This window comes from Siphateles boraxobius, unplaced genomic scaffold, assembly GCF_051911475.1.
Source record: "Siphateles boraxobius isolate OS27281-9 unplaced genomic scaffold, OSU_SipBor_1 6, whole genome shotgun sequence".
NCBI lineage: Eukaryota > Metazoa > Chordata > Actinopteri > Cypriniformes > Leuciscidae > Siphateles > Siphateles boraxobius.
The window spans coordinates 11903465-11924900 of record NW_027509186.1 but is presented as its reverse complement, the minus strand read 5'-3'; the positions used below and the strand labels follow the sequence as shown (position 1 = coordinate 11924900).

General features: G+C 38.1%; 1 protein-coding gene across 2 annotated transcripts in view; it reads left to right on the top strand.

The window, feature by feature from the left end:
- Positions 1-21436, top strand: part of maml2 (mastermind like transcriptional coactivator 2) — a 71358-nt gene that overhangs the window by 48179 nt on the left and 1743 nt on the right. For both annotated transcript variants that reach the window (XM_077207691.1, XM_077207692.1), the window contains exons 3-5: positions 3603-4862; positions 17870-18037; positions 19109-19217. In XM_077207691.1, coding sequence (XP_077063806.1) covers positions 3603-4862; positions 17870-18037; positions 19109-19217 — 1537 coding nt within the window. The remainder of the gene's footprint in view (positions 1-3602; positions 4863-17869; positions 18038-19108; positions 19218-21436) is intronic.

Here is a 21436-nt window from a genome sequence, read left to right as displayed (position 1 = left end):
ATTTTATAGAAATGTCTTGTTTAATCTGGCGATGAACTGTAAAAGGTAGTGGCACACATGGCTGTCTCTGGGATCTTCTCTCAGTATGGGACACAGTTCTTCACAGGCCAATGTTTGTCTTGTTCTGGGAACTGAGATACACTTATTTATCTTAAAAAGATAAGAGATACAGATTGCCCAATTGTATGACAACTCTTCCTTTATAAAATAACAGCATACAGTAGGAAATAATCTACTGTTTACACCATGTAGGGACATAAGGAAGATTCTGGAGTGTTGCAATGCTGTTTCATCAACTAATATAAATAATGTTGAGGGAGGTGGCAAAGAGTTTGTAAAAGCATAGAAAGATTCACTGATGTAGCATAACATCCTGGCCGATCGTAAAGTGCTGTTATGTGCTGTATCATTTTTAGCAAGCATCAGTATTTCTCCTACTTACGGTTAAGTATTACATTTGCATGTAATCTATCTGGCACTGTCCGTGAATGATGAATGATACATCAGACTGTGCAGAGAAGTGACCTATTATTTTTCTGAGCGCTTGTTGGATAATAAAACAAGTGGAAAAAACTTGTGGTCAACCAGTTATGGATTTTTAGGGGCCAATAACCTAATTTTTGCAACATTGTAAATACGTGCCTCTACATGCATTTTTGCAAAGCTCAGAAAATGTATCTATGCGTACAATTCAGTTACCAGCTGAAATGAACACTAGAGGCACTAAAACACAATTTGTATTCCTTTTCACACAAATGATTATTACTGGGGCATATTATCAATTAATGCAGACTTATTTTCATGCAGTTCCTTGCGCAACACTATATTATGACACTCAAAACACTTTTAAAGTTGATATCTGTAGGATTTTTATGTTAAAATATATTGACATTCATGGGTTTATCTACAAAAATAGTGAAGCAGTCACCTCAGAGACCATCTTTGTGAATAATACATTGTGAAGAAAGCTGCTGAATAAATGAACCCCATGAATAGTGGAGTTAAGTGTATGCCAGTTACATGCATGTAAACATGATTTTAAAATAAATAAATGTCTTTTTGTCGTTTTGTTTAAATTAACTATAATAATCTGATATTCATTGTGATCTTGAATTAAGTTCCAGAAGGTATTACTCCATCACATGACATCGACAAACCTATTTTTAACCAATGTGGTTCAAATGATGGATGTGCGACCATGTTACGACAGTTTCATAAAACAGTCACAACAAGCTAGTCAATTTTTACAACGATACATTGTATTATGGAAATAAAGCAGTGAGTTATGTTGTCGTACGAGTAATGAACCTTTAGGTCAGACTGGGCTTTTTTTTAGCAGGATTTTGATGGGTTTTGAGCAGCAAATTCTAACGGGCTAAAAAACTAATAGGAACCTCATAGCAGCACCCAAGCATTGACATACACACTCTCACACACCCTGATGTCCAGCCTAATTCAAATCTTGCTTCATCATGAACTTGTTTGAACAAACACAATTGAATGTCATTTGTTATCCTTAACCTGGATGAGTCAGAAAAGTAATTTGATACTGATGTCAGCGTGCCATATATAGCAAATTTAACTATCATAGTGGCTATTGAGAAACAGAGATGGTGGTGGGGTGTGGAGAATTGTGATCACTCCCAGTCCTGAAGGCATAAAACATCCAAGCACAGTAATATTTCCAGTAAATGGAAATGTCTCCAATTTGCCGCTACAGCGAAAACCGCACCACAGTCACCCGTCCCTGCACTGATAATGATGTTGGGTTGAACACACATCTCTCTGTGTAGGCAATAATGTCAGATGGTGTTTAAATAACTTTGCATATCCATGTGCTGGCAATATTGCGGCTGTGTGGAAATAACGTTGGTTAGGTTGGTTTCGGTCAGCAGCTACTTCATGATTATTCTGTCTGTTAAATTATATTCATCATTCTCCATCGCACAACTGAAAATATGCAGATGTTGGTGTTTTGTTGGTGTAACGTATTGCAGTCAGGTTCATTTTCTAACTAATCTATTCCTTCATTGCCCTTAAAGTAAAAATGATTCTATACACAAGTATTGGACTACATTTTTCTATACGGCCACTTATACAGCGCTTATGAGTCATTGTTCAAACCTTATTTACATAAATGAAGACTTGAGGAACAAAGGGAACCATTTCACACGAGGAAAATGCTGCTATCTTTACAGCAAGCTAACAGTGGGAAATGTAATTCATGCAAATGAGGTACACAGATAAAGCCTTCTTTTGTCTAACATCATTTATCTAATGGCTAAATTTATCCACACAGCTAATACTAGGTTTTGAGACAATAGGTTTTGGAATATATTTTTTTCAGCAAATACAGACTTGCTGCTACTGAAACACGTGGATTAGTGGAGATGCTCAAATCTTATCCAGGGATATTCATGATATGATTGGGATTGGGTCTCATTAACTGTAGAATTGTGTGTGCACACATATTTGTGCGTAAAACCTGTGTGTGAACGTTATCACAAGGAAATTGATTTATCAATACGTTTGCAAATAAATAAATTGTAAAATTAGGTTAAGGTATAGAACCAACCCCGACACAAATGCAAAAATCACTTGTGGTGGCATTAGAGACATGGAATGTGTTAAGAATTTTTTTTTTTATCAATACTGTATGTATAATTAATAATTAAGAGACCCTAAAATGAGTCATATTTCAGAGTCATTAAAAAAAATGCATTATAGCTGTGATAGGCGCTGCATAAAAACAGCTGATAACGTAGTCTAGGCCTCTGTAAAAGGTGTATTTTGTGTGTTTCAGCTGGTTTTGAGAGTGGCTTTACAGAAATATCTTGCTCTGCATGCTCTCAGGGCAAGAGCACATCTTTAGAGGGAAACACATTTGCAGAGATGAATCGCTGTACAGAAGATGGTTTGTGCATGTATTATGCTAATTGATCACCTTAATTTAAAATGAATCTAGATTCATTCACGTTCGAACAAGTGTAAGAATACATGTATGCGCGTGCACCCTTGTATAAAGCATTACAACTTTCTTTGTGCACATACAGTAAGCACTCAACACTCAACAATTAATAGTAATTGAGACCAAATTCTATGTCTAGCACATACATTCTTAGTAAGTAGGAGTCTAACCTATATCTGTGGACATTACCCTAATAGGACCCTGTGGGAAATCATAAACTTTCTATATTAAATCAAATACGTCTCTTTTGAAATGCAAAATGGGCAACTGAACAAGGGTAAAGAGTATCGGCTGTAAATTACAAAACTCCATCAATTTTCATAGATATAATTCACCCAGAGAACACATTTTTCATACACTAATATTTAGAACTCCCTCCATAGTTGTAATTGGTTTGAACCATCAAAGAGTATTTTAATAAGAGTTCATTAATGAGATAGAGATGCCCTTGTCTCCCGGTTGAGCAGAAAATTAGTTCATTTTGGCTGAAAAAGCTAGGGTGAGGCTTTTGAAGAAATCTTTTGATGAAATTTATAGAAAAATATGCCTTCAATTGTCATTTGTTTTGCATCTGATTTGTAAAATATGTTGAGTTCAATAAAAACTTTCCATTGTTTCTCCATTCTTTTTTCAGCAAGGACTTAGGAGAAAGATTGAAGCACAGTCTCCTGGATATACACCCAAGCAGAATGGCCTCTCCTGTGGAGCGTCAGGATCCGACTTCAAGCGCCTTCGCATGGAACCCAGCTCTTTTCGACCTGGATCCTGTGCTTTAGCTTCAGGGCAGGCTCAAAGATTGGTTGGGGATGCCAACCAGGATAATATCCTTCGAAGAAAGGACACCTTCATGATGCCTCATGGAGTTGGCAGTGATTTATTCAACATAACTCTAAGGGATATAAAGAAGGAACCGATTGAAGTTCAGACCTGTGGCCAATCGTCCACAGATCATGCCCCATTGATGTTTGACTTCAAAGATGAAGTAAGTGGACAGATTGACCCAGAGCTCCAAGACTTGTTCGATGAGCTCACCAAGAACGTGCCATCACTCAACGATCTAGAGCTAGAGAAGATGCTAAAGCAAGATGACGACTTTGGTCTGGATCTGGGCCGACCCAGTTCAGCTGGTGCAGCTCCTCCATGTATTCACCTGGATAAGCCAATCAAGACCGAGTACTCACCAGATTTTAGCCAGGCAGCTGGAGGCTCTCAACAACTAAGACCAGCCTCTGCTGGACCTTCCTTTTCTATGGCCAATGCAACTTTATCCACCTCAACCATCACTTCAGGGCACCATGGACAGGTACCTACTGGCGGCCCATCTCGAGGTCTTCCAGCATGGCCTGAGATGTCACATGCTGAACAGTTGAAGCAAATGGCTGCTAACCAACAGCAGCCCAGCCCTATGCTTCACAACCACCAGCAGAGTCAAGCAGGAGGGGTTAGGAACTGGTCTTCCGCATTAGGTGTTCACCAAACTCCTGGCTCTTTCAATCAGGAGACTCTTCCTGGCAATGCTTCCCTTTCTCAGCAGAGACTTAACGCTCAAAGTGCCGGTCAGGCCAAAGGCATGTCCAACTGTTTTCTCAAGCCCAATGGATTCAACCCTTCCCATCACATTGACACAAAGGTTCTCAGCAATAAGCCCCTGCTGCATTTCAGCCCGAAAGCACCACCTTCCACCACGGGCAAACAAATGCCCGTCATGGCTGTTCCACCTAACAAAACAACCATACAACAGCAGCCATCTACTGCAGGCAAGGGCATGCACTTTCAGAACTGCCAGCTGCCCATGCAGTCATCTCCCTGCTTACAAACTAAGCCTTTAATTCAAAGGCCTCAAATCAATCAGCATGGTGCTGGAATCGGTTTCAAAATGGCACAGCAGAGACAGGTAAGAGCCTGTGTTGGTCCTTTTAACGATTGTTGCTTGTTTGACTGTATATGCTCCCACTGACATCTTGTGTAAAAGCCAGAACACACTGGGTCACATTCACTAACTGTCAGAGTGACGATTCTCATTTTCTCAATGCATCGATTACAAACCCATGCACTGCACTCTTTATTGCCTTTTACTGGATCGCGCTCAATCTCTGTTCTTTCTGTAGGTTTCATTGACACTTTTTCTGAGCAGCTTTCTGAGCAGCTTGTCTGCTCTTTCATCAGGAAAGTGATTGACTATAAACATTAGCAGATGACAACTCTCTCACACTGGCGCTGTAGTTTCGAGTTGAATACACATAAACCATTAATAAATCCATGCCAACTCATTGCGTGACCACTACTACTGAAATAAGTTGCTACATTGCTTTAAAACTTCGTCGCAATAAACAATCTTAAGTAGTTTTTCTGTTTCTTACTTATAACACATTAGGAGAAGTATTTATATAATCCTATGAATGTATTTAAAAAATAATTGGATCATTAATCGAAATCAAATAAATAATTGGATCATTAATCGAAATCAAAAAAATATTTGGATCATTAATCGAAAATCAAATCAATTAATGTCTTAATTGATGTTTTATTAACAAAGTTCGGGAGGAACACATTCAAATGATCTATCCAATCAGCATGAGAGGAGGTCCAGACAGCAACATAATATGGGCCCAGATCTGGCCCATATCCTTTACACGTGGAATCGTGGGCCGGATCTGGGCCGAAAATATGTTGCTGTCTGGGGGTCTATATATATTTATATTTACATTACATTTAATCATTGTGACTTACAAATAAGGAGAGCAATATAAGCAAAGCAAGTTTTTTTTTTTTTTTAGATATAGAATGGTAAGTGTTAGTATTAATAGGTCAAGTGAAGCTGAAAAAGATGCGTCTTCAGCAGTTTCTTGAAAATGGCTAAAGAAAGCTCTGGTAGAGGTGGGCAGGTCACGGTAAAGGTCTGTGAAAGTGATGTGGTGCCTCTTTGGGATGGCACCACAAATATATATATATACTCACCTATGTTCCTCGACAGTTTTCTCCATCCCTCGGCCACCTGACTCCTCACTTTTGGCTGGTTCCTATCCCAGCCAGGGATACCCAGTATTCTAGGCTTGGAGACCTCCCCTCGGACAGGACGCCATACACGCATACTCTTTTACCAAAGATTCACACCCCTACTAACCATGCATACACACAAACTTCTGTGTAACATTTGTGAATATTTAAATTATTTTTTTCTCTTTGCCTCACTGTGCTGTAACATGATGTGGTATAGTCATGCTGGGCCATGCTGCACTCTTGTTCACTGAAATGCTACTAACTATCCTCACATACTCTGATAATTATAGTTTTCTAGGACTACACTTTATTTTGATAAATGGTCACAAATACATCTGTTAAATCTTTTTCTGTTGCATAGAACTTAATGAAGAATAATATATTGATATTTATTATTATTTTAATATATTTGCTGTCCAATTTTGGTGTGTTACTTTAAATAAAGCTATGGTTATTTTATTTTAATGGCTTGTATTTTTTAAATTTAGATTAAATTAAATTATCAAATTTAATTAAAAAGTATAATATTAATAAAATTATAAAAAAAGAAAGAAATTAATAATTATTATTGTGTTATTATTGTAATTGTTTTCATCCGGTTTGAGTTTCGGGCCAGAATTTTCATTTCGGGGCATCCCTAATATTCGAGGGTGGCACACTTGGCATTGTTCGAGGATCTTGCTGTGCATGCTGTCAGGCAAAAGCACATCTTCAGAGATCGTCATATTGTTGAGAAATTCCACACAATATTAAGTTAATGAGACCCACCGTGCGACATCAACTATCTTTGTGTTGTCTGTATGATACGTCAAGACTTTAGTCAAATAATTATCTTTGCGACGTTTTCTATTTAAACACTCTTATCACATTTTCGCTGTGCAGAGCAGGTTGTTCTTGACACAATAGAGTCGTTGTGTCAAAACCACAAACCCTGCTTTCTCTCCATCTGTCAGCCTGTTGTGTTAGGCGATAGCAGTCTGCCAACTGCTTTAAACTCAATGGATCTGCACTATGCTGTAGGCCTGTTTTTCATTTTGTTTGATTGTTGTTGGTGTCTAGGCGGGTGTAGGGTGCCTTGATTTAGTATATCCCCTCAAAGCAGTTTGATGGTAGCCTGACTTTCTAGAGCACGGTGGATTAACATGCAAAACTTCTAATTTCTCCGCCTGTCACAGTCAGTTGCCGTCAGGGCATAGATGCGCACAGCGGGATTTGCTAATTGGAGGTTGTTAGCTGTGAGGGACAAGTTGTGGAAAATGACAGTAATCTGCTTAGCCCAGTGCCGGAGGTTGAGGCACTGATTTGTTATGATTGGGGAGCTTTAGAACATCCCCCATTTCAGTTTCATATAAACAGTATCTCTCGACTTTTTTTGTGGGAAATGATAACGGGAACCACACAAGAGGAGTCATCTTTATCCATTCCAAAAGCACATCAGATGGAGGGGAGTGTGGAGAGACATGCTTGATTTTGGCACAAATATGTTGTTCAATCACATGAACATACAGCTCTTTTTGCAGCCATTGATGGGAGAGTTGTTTAGGGTCTTTAAGAGCTTTTTCAGTGGACCTTGTGTTGTGTACTGTACCTAATGCACGGATCTAAAACAATGATACCATTTTCTTTCTCAATTGTTTACATTAAGCCATATGTCACTGTGTTTACGAGGACAATTGCAGAGATAAGTATTTTAACATTAATTTGTGTGTATGTGTTTGTTCAAGCACAAATAGAGGCGGAAAAGGGTTCAACTCAGTGTTGGTATTAGCGTACAGAAAACAACAATTTTCAAAATGACTTTTGAGTCGTCTTGAGCTTTAATGGCTTTAAATTAATTGGATGTTTACACTGACAGGACCTAAAATTTTCAAATTATAAACTATTTATAATTATTTCACTTTATGATGATAAAAGTTTTGCAATTAATCCGCGAATAACGTGATTTTCAAACCGTGGTGTCTGGTCTGTACGGATCAAATATGATCCCTATAGGTTATTTGACATTGCATATCCTGCGATGTTGATGCTAAAACGATTTATCGCTACTCCAGATTAGCTAAACTGACAGCTATCGTTCATTAGGAGTAAATATCCCCTTGTTAAAATTAAGTGCACTTAATAGTGTTGAATTAACACTTGTAGTGTACTTCAAATTTTAAAAACATATTTTTAAATGAAAATAATATATTAAATTAAATATGATATAATATTTATGAAATATAATACCACTGACATGTACTTAAAGAGAGTACATTTTAATAGCTTTTTCTTAACATTTAAGTATACTTTTTATAAGTTTTATTTTAAAGAACATTTTATATCATTGTTTTAATATTTTGTTGTGCTTTAAAGAAGTTTACTTGCATACTAAAGCTATACTTGATTAATACTTCTAACTATGGCATTGATATTCGATATTACAGTTTAAGTTATCATATTTTAAATGTACTATTTTGTAGCTTCAGTATTACAAATGTTTACTAAATTCAAATATACAGTATTAACATAAATGACATAATAGTTTCAGTAGGAATGGCATTAAAGTATGATGTTTATGCTCTAGTAAGTGTATGTGCTTCCATTCTGCAGTACACTTTATCCATATTTCAAAGACAACAGACGTAATGAAAATACATAAAGTTGTACTTAAAGGGGTAGTTCACCCAAAAATGAAAATTATCCCTTAATTTACCCCAACCACCCCCCTCAAGGCATCCTAAGTGTAAAGGACTTTCTTCTTTCAGACAAAAACAATCAGAGTTATATTAAAAAATATACTGGCTCCCAGAGAGTTTTTGAAGCTCCAAAAAGTGCATTCATCCATCATAAAAGTAATCCATATCCAGGGGGTTAATAAATGCCTTCTGAAGAGAAGCGATGTGTTTTTGTAAGAAAAATATCTATATTTATAACTTTATAAACTATAATCTCTGGCATCCGGTAACAGCCGTACGCGAGTCGAGTTGTGATTGAAGGGTGTGTCTTATTCACACGACTATGATAAATACTATGATACTAATGCTTTGTACTGTCAGAAAAACAATTCTGCTTGGCAATAAATATGCTTCACTACCACCTTGCAACTGAGAAATAATTATAAAATGAAAGTTGTTTGTGCAGGTACTGCCCAACATTTCTTTCTAGAGTTGAATTGGCTTCTTGATTAATGTAGTGGGAGTATTGTACATTATTCAACTTAAAACTTCATTTAATTGATATTTGGGAGCATTGGTTGTGCTTGTAGAGATGATGCAGCATTGATGGGGTTAAGTATGCTGTGGAAATGAAGCCAGAATGTCTGTTCCAACAGGGAGAAAAATAGGCAATGGACAATCTTCCCACAGTGAACTGAATTAGTAATGCCATGGAAATAAAGGTTCTGAAATGGTGCCGTGATCCCACCGGAGCCCTCAAGAACTTTTGTTCAAGCTGAATTTTCTCCCACTGGGTGCAATACACAAAATGCATTTAAAGAGACCAGAATGTTGGGTCTGTTTCTTGTTTCCTTGTTCTCACCGCCTGCTGATCAGTTGTCAGCCTACAGTAAGTACGGCAAACAGGGTATCTGCGATATCACAGGCTGTCATAAGAGCCGAGTGGAAATATTTGTATTGTCTGTGGAGAAAAAAATTACAGGCACTACCTGACAGAGAGAGAGAGAGAAAAAAGCCTCAGACAGTGTAATATATCACATTGAGAGACCTGCGTGCCCCAAAAACTTCAAGCAGCGCCTGATACTTTCTGATTAAAGTGCTGTTACACTGACTAGTCAGTTTATGCTGGAACGATTCAAGAATTTCTGGCTCTGATGTGAGACTGTAGCTGTGCTACAAAACCTAGTGAACTGCCTAACACTTCCTGCATAGCAGCCGTCTATAGTAGCATTAGACAGTAACTGTAGTGGAAGCTCATAATTGACTGAATTAAAACACTGTATGTTGGCAGCGATGCTGTGCATCACACTATTAGCACCCGCACAGAAGACTTGCCTCTCAGTTGGGTAATATCGCCTACCAAATATTTTGGGCTGAAACAGCTATTTTCGTTTTCGGTCCAAAACGGTTTTGGAGGGCTGAAATCAGTGACCGAAACATATTTATATTTAAATGCGTTTGCTTACTCTTGCTAAAGTACTGTGTTCCCCCAACCCGATCTCACCGCAATTCATACGAATTTTACGAGGTGGCTAATTCGTACGATTTCATACGACCTCGCTCGTTCGAATTCTTGTGGAGAGCATGCCAGGACGCATGAACGCTGTGATTGAAAATCAGGGTTATTCCACCAAATATTGATTTAAAAAATTTGTATTGTGCTGTTTAAAAATGTATGTGAACTTATTTTCATTCCATTATTCAAGGTCTGACATCACTGCATCTTTTTTTGTTATTTTGACCAGTTGTCGTTTTCTGCAAATAAATGCTCTAAATGACAATAGTTTTATTTGGAATTTGTGAGAAATGTTGTCAGTAGTTTATAGAATAAAACAAAAACGTTCATTTTTCCCAAACACATACCTATTAATAGTAAAACCGGAGAAACTGATAATTTTGCATTGGTCTTTTAATTTTTTCCAGACCTGTACATTGTGCAGCGTTTCCATTACTGCCCAAAGCGCGTGAATATAAGGCACACGATTGGTTGTCGGTTGCTAAGCATCTAGTTCTAACACTGCATCGTTTCACACTGTACAGGTTTGGCACCACAATGCGCAGTAAACGAGCAGGGTTTCATAACCCTGGGTAAAAAGCGGTGCTAGCCATCCCTTTTACGTTACAAGTGTGAAACGCTCCTTTACCCGGGGTTAAAAGAGGTGTTTAGAATGACGATAAACCCGGGGTTAAGCACAGTGTGAAAAGCCCTATAGAGTGACAACCCAGACAGCAACATTGTGTAGGCCAAGATCCGGGCCACATCTGGCTCATGTGGATTCCATGCGTACCAGATGTGGGCCGGATCTGGGCAGACACTATGTTATTGTCTGGGAACTGATATTTATATTTTATGTAAATAGTCTGCTATACTGCATTTTAAGCCATTAGAATTGCATTGTACTTTCTGGCTATATAAATATTAGCAACTGCACAAAATTTATACACTAACTGAGGTTTTTTTTCCCCCTCTTCTTGAGTATAAGCTCCATATTCTCACTGTATCATACTATATAAAAGCGCCATGAATCAAATATACTAAATTTTTATCAAAGATTTTGTCTAAAGGTTCAAATAAACTGTTACATTTTTTATTTTATTGGACTATTATTTCATATGTCAGGCGTTGTAGGGTTAAGTTTTATCATCCCCCAAGTAAAATCATTTCAAACGTATCTCTTCACAGAAAGACCCACATGATTTTTTTTGTACTATTCACACAAGCAGTATAATATAGAATAGAATATATTTTGGTAAGGGAAATGAAAGTTTGAGCCTCAGGTTTGTGTTTTCTCACACTCTAAAGTGCAGCTCAGAGCTTGACTGAAGCTCTTCATTAAAGCAACATGAATGTGAGTGGGAATGAATTGGTTTAGCGCGGGGGTTGGTGTAGAGTGCCAGGTTGTTGTAGCCGAACTCCGAGAGGAGCGCATGTTTCCTGGGAAAACGATCTGGGGCCAAGTCCAGATGCCGAGCCGGTCCCTAGGGAGGGCGTCCTGCCTCCAGTCGGCAGGAAGTGCTGTGAGAGAGCAGCGGGGCCCGGGCCTGGAGTCCTGTCAACTGCTTGTAATGCTGGAGGAATGGGAGCCTAAATCACATCTCTCCTTTATGGAGTCCGCGGACACATGTGGGATTCATTTAACGATGCACTGGTGAAGAACGAGGAGGGAAAGAGAGATGGAAAACAGCTTTATGACACATCAGGATCACAAAGAGTGGATTACAGAGACGGCCACACTAACGAGGCTTTAGCTCCCCCACATAACAAAGGGTTTGACTGAGGCAGTCGATTTCAGGCAAATGTGAACACAATCTGGCTTTGTGGTCACAACTTATGAGAATGTCCGAATTTCTCACGGTATCGACTAGTGGAGGGTGTTCAGATGTAATGAATAGACCTGAACAGAAGTGAATAACCCCTTTTTTCTGTGTTTTGGACATAGTCGTCACCATCTTAGCATTTTACAACAATATGACCTGAACTTTAACCATGTGTGGAATGTGATGACGGGCTTTACGTTATTCAAATATGTGGCATTTTTTTCTCTCTCTCTCTTTCTTTATTAGCTTTAGTAAGCATGCTTATGGGTTGATAATGTGATGCTATTTTACACTTTAATTTTTTTTTCTTTAAGTTGTAAATAAAACAAAGATAATTGAAGTATAAAATACCATTTCAGTTTTTCTACTTCAAAATTTTAGGATTAATTCAATGTTACATGCCTATCTTTGGAATTGTTTGTGAAATTTACTTTTGAAAATGGTTTCTACACCTACTTTTTTTAGTGTATCTATAAATGTTAAAACTAAATAAATAGTCATCAAAGAAGAGGTACAGTACTTAAGTCATTGTATGTATGAATTGCATATGTTCATTTCTGGATTAAAATACATTTTGAACAGTTTTTGGGGGCATAGATTCAAAAATGTCAGGCTGGTGTGGTTGTCTGATATCATAATGAAGAAAAAAAGGCCTCATTAATTATAAAATTATTGGAAAGAAAACCTTATTAATTGCTGTGATTTTCATTATTATTTCTCGTTTCACTGTTTATTTGAAAAAAAAAAAATTGTCTGCCAAATGATATCATAGAGAGGACCCCTAACTATGTTTCAAGTCAATTAAGCAAGTCTCTTGAAATATCATTTAATTTGATATTTTATGAAAAAGTTAGGTTAGACAGTAAAATGTCATGTGGCATGATTTTTGTGTCATTAAAGTGTAAATTGCAGGTTAACCACCACAACCAATTAATGTGTAGATTAAAGTGCTCAATATGTAAATATTTAAAAATTTCTGTCTTAAAATGCATTAAAATAACATTTATTGGGGTTTCTTCAAAGGTAGCATGTTTTTTACCGTAACTGGGTAATGACGTCATAAGAGGGAGTAGCAACCCATACTTTGCTAGATTCCTACTGTTTGTGGCTTGATATGGACAATTTTGAACCAGTCAGGCGTGAGAGAGGGGAGGAAATTGCCAGAAATCATGGCCCTCAAAGAGTTATCAATGCTTGGTGTGAGGAAAATGAGTGGAGGGTTGGCCAGGTGTCCTGGTGAGTAACGTTTGCTAGAGCTAGCCTAGGTTAACCTGGTGCTAACCCGGAAAACATTAGGGAACAAGCCAAAGTCTTTTCAAAATCTTGTCGTCATGTAGAATAGGGACAACGACCGAAGACATTATTTACTTACATGGTGTTAGTAGTCCTAATCAGAGCTGTAGAGATGCACACACTGCACAGGCACAATGGCGCTTTTGCTGACATCTGCAGACAGAATGCGATATTGCGTGTGCTAAATCACAAATGAGCGATGCTCCTTGTCAGAAAGGAAAAAAGAGATCGATGTCCCTATCGCTGTGTTTGACAGGTGTTTGTGTGGGCTATGCCACCCAATGGACTCAGCAGTGGAGAGTATGTGCTGCCGTGAGGTGAACGCGTTTTGGAGTTTAGTGGAGCAGCTCGACCCGCGCCACGACCGGTGTTCAGACGATTTGTGCTCCCTTGTCGAAAAATGCTACCCAAGCGCGAATCGATCACAGAGAATGTCGATTCATTCTCTATTGTTTCCATAATGGTGTAAATCTCGTTATTACATTTAAAATTTGTATGGGGAGCATATTTTGATATTTTAAATGTACTAGCAATTATCACATTTGATATAACAAGTAAAAATGACATTATTGTATATTATATGAAATACAATTATAATAAAATTCGAAGTTATGAGTACTGTATACTGTACTGTCTGTTTTTATTTTTAAAACGGTGTGAAAAGTAAAAATTATCATCAATAATCCATTAATCTGACGTGCCTCACGCAGCATCCTGGTTTTGACGCATGCTGCCTGAACCCGTTTGTTTTGCGAATAGTTTACACTAATTTCAGGCAGAATCACGGTAATCTCATAGCCAGCACACACCAGTATGTTTACAATTGGGTTATTTCATTCATCAACACCATTTTTGCTTGCTGAGTTAGGTCTCCTCCAATATAACTGCTAGCCTACTTGCCGTTAGACTATCGGTAACTCTAAGCTTGAGTCCCTTTTATGACGTCACGCCCAGCCTAGGAGAGGGAGTGTAAAAAGTACCAACTTTTCATATTATATTCAGCATTTTGGTATAAAAAACCTACAAAACAATGGTGGGCGGTTCTTATCTTTATGTTTAATAAGCACATTGCATTATCTTCGTGAAAAATTGAACCTGCAATTTACACTTTAAGACACTATTATTGTCACAATCATGTTCTATTGAGCTCGATCTCATGAAAGTGTGTATCTATACAATGAACGTTATTTCTCGTGCCATTTATACGCCAAAAATAGTTTTTGGCGTGCATATGCTACGCAGTTATTAGTCGTAGTGGATCTGTGTGAATGGGGATCGTTTTGCGATGGTGTCGTCTGTACGCGGAAAAACCAAAGGAAAAACTTCTCCGTTTTAAGCATATCATTGTCGTGTAAACATACTCTTAGTTTTCATTGGCGTTGTCATTGTCTTAGTTCTAGTTATCTATTAGTTACTATGGTTTCTGAATAGTCCTCACCTGTTCCCTGTTCCGTTAATGATTATCCTCTGTGTATTTAAGACTTTGTTCTTCGTCAGTTCTTGGTTTCTCAATGTTGCTGGTTTGTTGTGTTGTATACATGTTCTTGGTGTTTCTTTAAAGTCTCTTTTATCATCATTCTACGCCACACATCCTCTTGGTGGATATCGCTACACAGCCTAAACTTGACAATTATAGTTTTGTAATTTTTCCGTATAATTTTTCATTTTAATTTTTATATAAAACTTTTAGTCGTCAGTTCAGTAAAAACTGAGTAAATTTCTTTTTTTTTAAACAGGTCTATATGTTATTTTGTGGTAATTTGTAAATGTACATAATGATAATATGAGATTCAGATGCATATCTCACCCAGTACCAGTTGTCCAATGTACATTTAACCTTCTTATAACACCTTGGCCACGTTTGTAGTCACATTCTTGTCCTCTTCTGAAGTTTTAATTTTTAGAGCAATTTCTCAGGAAGAGATTCATCTTTGCATTGTGAAAGGAGCTTATCAGAGCTCCGGACTGAACTCGCTCGCCCTCTCATTAATTATCAGACATCCCAGAGCTGATCCATCAGGGAATGTGGCATCTATGAGATCCACTTAGAAACCATGTATCTCTAGAAAGTGTTCACTCTGAATAATCTCTGTCACACACTCTCGTATTCTTCCGTCTCTGTGGTCTTCTCTGGAATTCCTCCCATGACAGAAGACTTCTTTTAGTGTTTTCATTTCTGGACCTCTTGAGTGAGGCTTTAGAGGGAGTTTCTCTCTTCAAGACATCTGTTCTCAAATTAATAGCCTCGCGTAACGCAGTGGGGTTTCAGTAAAATCCTTTCTGCCCTGGGAAATGTTTCGTGTCAACACTGAGATTGACACTATATACACAGTGACGTTCTCAAACAGAGTTTGCTGAGGACAGAAGCCTTCAGCCTCTGCTGGTTTGCAGTTTTAGATGCTTATGCGAGATCTGGGCGCTTAAAAAGTTTCTTAGGTTCAGGGCTGTTTAATAAGTACTTCAATTTACTGAAGCTATTTGACACAAAATTGTTATTTTTAACTTTTGGTTTAGTGGAATGGTCTTTTTCCTAGACATTCGTTATAATGCATGACACTATAATAGTTTGAGTTTCTGCCAGAAAGCCCATATCTGACTCAGCGACAGATCTCTTAAATACTGTCAGGATTTTACACTCATGTAATTCAAAACCTGTATGACTTTCTTCCATAGAACACAAAATGAGATATTTACTAGAATGTTCAAGCTGCTCTTTTAGAAACATAATGGAACGTGATTCCATTTAATGGTCAGTGACAAAAAGAAACACTTTTGATTAAAAGTAATCAATTCTCTATATTCCATTTATTACATATTTGAATACGTGTGAGCACAAATGTGATTTGAGAGCTGTCAGATTTTAAGCTAAAATGACTTTGGACAATTGGACTGCTGTGACACTTTTGTGGTCCTTTTTTGGACTTGAACTAAACATATCCTTTGGTCTACTTATGGAACAAAGTTATACAGGTTTGGAATTTACATTCATGCATTATACATTAAATCTAAAGCAACCTAGGATTTACGGTATAGATTTTTTCAGTAGTACACCCCTATGTTAAATTCCTATAGAGCCAGGCAGATTTTAAAGGCCAGTTGTTTCACGGATCCAGGATAACATGCATCCTGATAAAGTTCCCTTGGCGTTTGGAAATAAAATATCCCCACATCATCACATTCCCTTCATCATACCTAGAGATTGGCATGGGACACTTTCCATATGATCATCTCTCAATGCAAATCAAACCAGCTATTAGCCTAACTGAAATAACACCATGCCAATCTCTAGGTATGGTGAAGGGTACCTAGGTACCTAGGTGTGATGATGTGGGGATATTTTAATTCCAAAGGCCAAGGGAACTTTATCAGGATGAATAGTATCCTGGATCCATGAAATAACTGGCCTTTAAAAATAAAAATCTGCCTGGCTCTATGGGAATTCAACATAGGGGTGTGCTTACTTATGCACCCTCTATTTTAAGTAAGAACATTTATTTATTTACGATACATTATTGATTCACAAAGACAATTGGTGTCCTTAAAGGTTGGATTTTTCCTCATTTTTAAATTAAGGCATTAAGATCAATTTCCAAAAGATGATTTTTTTATTCCTCCTTTTAGTCAACTTTAGCATGGGTGTATTATGCTAAGCACTGTATATCAGGGAGTACTTTCACCCACTTGCTATAGATGTGTGGGAATTACTGCATTGTGATGGTGGAACTTTCGCGAACGTTAAAAATTTGTGCGCAAAACAATCCTGTACTCTGTTCTGCCCCTGTTATTTAGTACATACAAACAGTATTACTTAATACCACATTGAAACCGATAACGGTGTCTGTTTTTATAATTGATTACAATAGTGCTCTGCTCTCGTCCAAGTTTAGTTTTTCACGGCTAAAGTACCAGCGCAAAACCATTTAATCAGTGCTTTGAAAGAGAAACTAACATGAAATATCACAGCCTCGGTATAAGTGCATTTCAGCGAAGTGCAAAAAACGGGATAAGTAGGCCTATGAGATTATCTGTTATTGCGTGCCTCTGCCCTGTGGCTGAATAAATCTGTCCTTTGCTGGCAGCAATTGGGTTGCGCCCCATAGGATCATTCTCATCAGAGTGCAGCAGTGCTTGAGCATGACTATCAGTCATATAGTAAACCTGTGCTACTGTGCAAAAAAGTCTCACTAACCGCTAGCCTCATTGACCAGGGTATCTGACAAAATTCCAGTGATTTAAAACCTAAAATTGCTGTTTACATGTCTGTTATACCGTGCTTTCTAAATGTAAGAGCAAGCATTTTTTACAGTCCATGTGTTACTGCAGGCATATTATAACAACAGGATGTTTTGAGAATTTCTGACTAATTTGCCCTCCCTTTGGTACCATTATGTCCCCATTATGGATATAGTCATGGACGTGTTTTCTCCGAGTGATAGAACAGTGTGGGAAAGGCTATGGAAAATCCCTATCACCACACACACAGGAAGTCACATGTGAACAGTGACTGTGTAACATCAGACTCACCGTAAACAAAGCTCTCCCTCTACTGGTCTAATGGTTCAATCACAGTTGGATTTAATGCAGTGGCCAGTTTGATGTGCAGTTTAAATGATAAGAACACATTTTCAATTCGTAGGGAATATCACCAGGACCTCGTTTACCAGCGAACGGCCGTCCTGCAGATATAACAGGCCAGGCTCAACAGCAGAGGTCTCCAGTTCTCAGCTCTCAACAGAAGAACCCAGGCCAAGACCAGAACATGCAAAGACAACTGGCCCAACCGCAACACAACATCGCCGATACAGTGAGTGCTAAAGTTTGGACATGTCTTTTATATCTAAATACTTAAGACTATTCGGTTTTCTAAATGTTTACTGAGAGGTGAATTAATTTTACAACGTACAGAAAGAGCATTTCCTTTTTTTATTATTAGAGACCAGGGCTAGTTGTTACACTTTTACTCAGGTGAGGTTTATTTTCTATAAAGTCAATTCCTGCACAGTCACATACATAAGTCATGGCCAGAAAATACAATTGAACCCCTAAATACCTGTAAATTACCGTACAAAACTTGATGAGATCTATCTATCTATCTATCTATCTATCTATCTATCTATCTATCTATCTATCTATCTATCTATCTATCTATCTATCTATCTATCTATCTATCTATCTATCTATCTATCTATATATTGCTCAACAAGACTGTATTAGTATAAGATATAAAAAAATACATTTGTAATATATAATTACATTGCAAAATATATTCAAGACAGCCAATTTTCACAATGTAATTTATTCCTGTGATGGCAAAGCTGAATTTTCAGCATCATTACTCCAGTCTTTAGTGTCACATAATCATTTAGAAATCATTCTAATATGATGATTTGCTGCTCTAGAAACATTTCTTATTTTTATATCCAATGTTGAAAACAACAGTGCTGCTTAATATTTGTGTGGAACCCATGATACTTTGATAAATATAAAAGGTCAACAGAACAGCGTTTATTTGAAATAAATATAAATCTTTTGTAACATTATACATGTCTTTACTGTCATTTTTGACCAGTTTAATGATGAATAAAATTATTGATTTATACAAAACAAAGTCTTATTGATGCCGAACTTTTGAACGATTATGTACTTTAAATTATTTTAATTTGGGACAGTTTTGAAATAGGTGTTGGTCAATACATTATAGCTAGTTACTGGTATACACAACAGCCCTTGTAAAACTGTCCTGTGTGACAACTAGCCCCAGTCTCCCCTACATTTGTAATCCTATGAATGACCACTGACTATTTGGTCTGTTGTAATCTATGGAGGTTTTATTCCTAAACTTCTAAATGATGTCCTTTTTCTGTAAACGTTTCAGGAGAAACTGAGCACACAGGATCAGTTCAGTCGTCATCTAACACGACCTCCACCAGACTACAAACACCCACGCAATGGAGTTGGAGCTCAACAGCCTAGCTTATACTCAGGTGTGGGTTGTATTTTTAATGTCATATAATATGGGAAACATCTAGTTCAGTCATGAAGCTCTTGATAATGCAGGCTGATAGGTCCTTTAGGCCTCGTTTACACTGTCAGTGAAATGTGACCCAGTTAAGTTTTTTTGCTTATATGTGACACAGATCGGATGTTCTATGACCGTGTAAACAGGAAAAAAAACGCATGCATTCGGATATTTCGAGATCGGTTTCAGGCCTCGTTCATATGTGGAAATAAATCAGATAAGTGCCAATGCGACTGTCATGTAAACAGGCAGATTGGATTTTCTGAGGCATTAGGCTACGTCTCCGTGGTTTGATGATGAGAGCAACCCGACCCGATCTGCAAAGGGACGGAATGCCCAGACGAAACGTTGTGTCGTCGTAGGAGAGGAATGTGGACAACCGTTGACAACATAACATATCAAAGGTTGGCTTGCTCATCCTAAAATTTCGGACCCACTGCTTCTCGTTAAAGCCCGCCACGATCTCATGAAAGTGTGTATCTATAGAACAAATTTTATTTTTCATGCCATTTACGCCAAAAATAGTTTTGGCGTGCATATGATATGTCGTTTTCGCGTGCATATGATATAAATGAACGAGGCATTTATATAGCGCTTTCAATAATCAATGGTAATTTCAATAATATGCAATTTATGGCGTGTAATACGCACACACTCCACACCCCTAATCCTACCCAAGGGGTTTACAGTGCTCATGCACGCAAAAACTATTTTTGGCGTATAAATGGCACGAGAAATAACATTAGTGGTATAGATATTCACTTTCATGAGATCGTGTTGTATGCTCCCACCAGTCCTGAGATCTCTCTCGCACACAATAACTGAAGCGTATGCACAGCTGCAATGATGTCCCTTTTCGTCCTCCTCCGCCTCAAAATCATGGTGATGTTTGGCGAACTTCGCATATATCACAGAGCTAGCATCAAGCATATTTCGTATTTGTCCATCGTTTTGTCCATCTGTGCAAGAATCCCGTTTAAGCATGCGTAATGTTTCACATAGTAGGGCAAGTGTAAACACATGAATCGGATATGGGTCACAACGGAAAGAACGTGTAAACGTCAGATATAGGCAACAAATCAGAACTGGTCATCAAGACCTGCAGTGTAAACGAGGCCTTACATGCAATCTGCTAATAATGGCATCATTTACTGTGCTGCACAAGCTAATTGGCTTCTGATGATTCTTTAACCAATGAGATTGCTGGCTTAAAATTTAGATAGTCTGATTCAGTGTTCACTGTTAGCGCTCTATCAGAGTCCATCTGAACCCCTCCACCTCCCCCTGTCTAGATCTGCTACGGCAGTTGTTCCCAACCCCATTCCTGGTGGCCCCTTAAAACTCCACACTTTGCATGTCTCCTCAAACACACCTGATTCAGGTCATCAGCTCATTAGTAGTGACTCAAAGATCTGAAATGGGTGTGTCAGACAAAGGAGACATGCTACATGTACAGTGTTGGGGGGTCTTCAGGAATGTGGTTGGGAACCACTGTGCTATGGGATTCACATAGTCTCGCGTAGCCAGACCTTCAGACTGACGGCAGAAGGTCTGGACTCTATCGCAGCTTTTCTTGGCCAAGCTTTCCCAAGAGGACGTTTGACTGACATGTAACGCAACCAATCACAGTTCGTTTTGTTCCGCATCATGTTTAGAAGCGTGACAATATAAGGTCGATGTCCCTACAATAACAGATCGGCGTACATCTAATAAATGATTAATTCAAGAATGTTGTGCAAGTTTACTTCAACAATGGAGCCGTGACCCGATAAAGAACGCGAGACACACGTCTCCTGGACATCATGCAGAATTCAACCAATCAGATCACGACTCCGAAACTCCTGAAGTGTTTCCAGAAAGTTTGCAATATGCATCAGACAATCAGCCAACGGTCCGTGGGTGTGACGTCTGAGGCCGAAACTATGGGATTCATGAATTTCTATTCATGCAGGAACAGCATATCTTAATTGCTCACAGCAGCGTGTCTGTGTATCTATTAGCAGTAGCAAGTCCAACAACAGCTAACAGATTTAGTTCACCAAGACCAAATACATTAACACCGTCATATTCAATACATGCTAAAACCATTCCGAAAGTTGTCATGGTTGAACTACATTTAAAGTAAATGCAATAAATTATACTCATGCTGATGATACAATATGATTAATTAAACTCAAGTTTTGA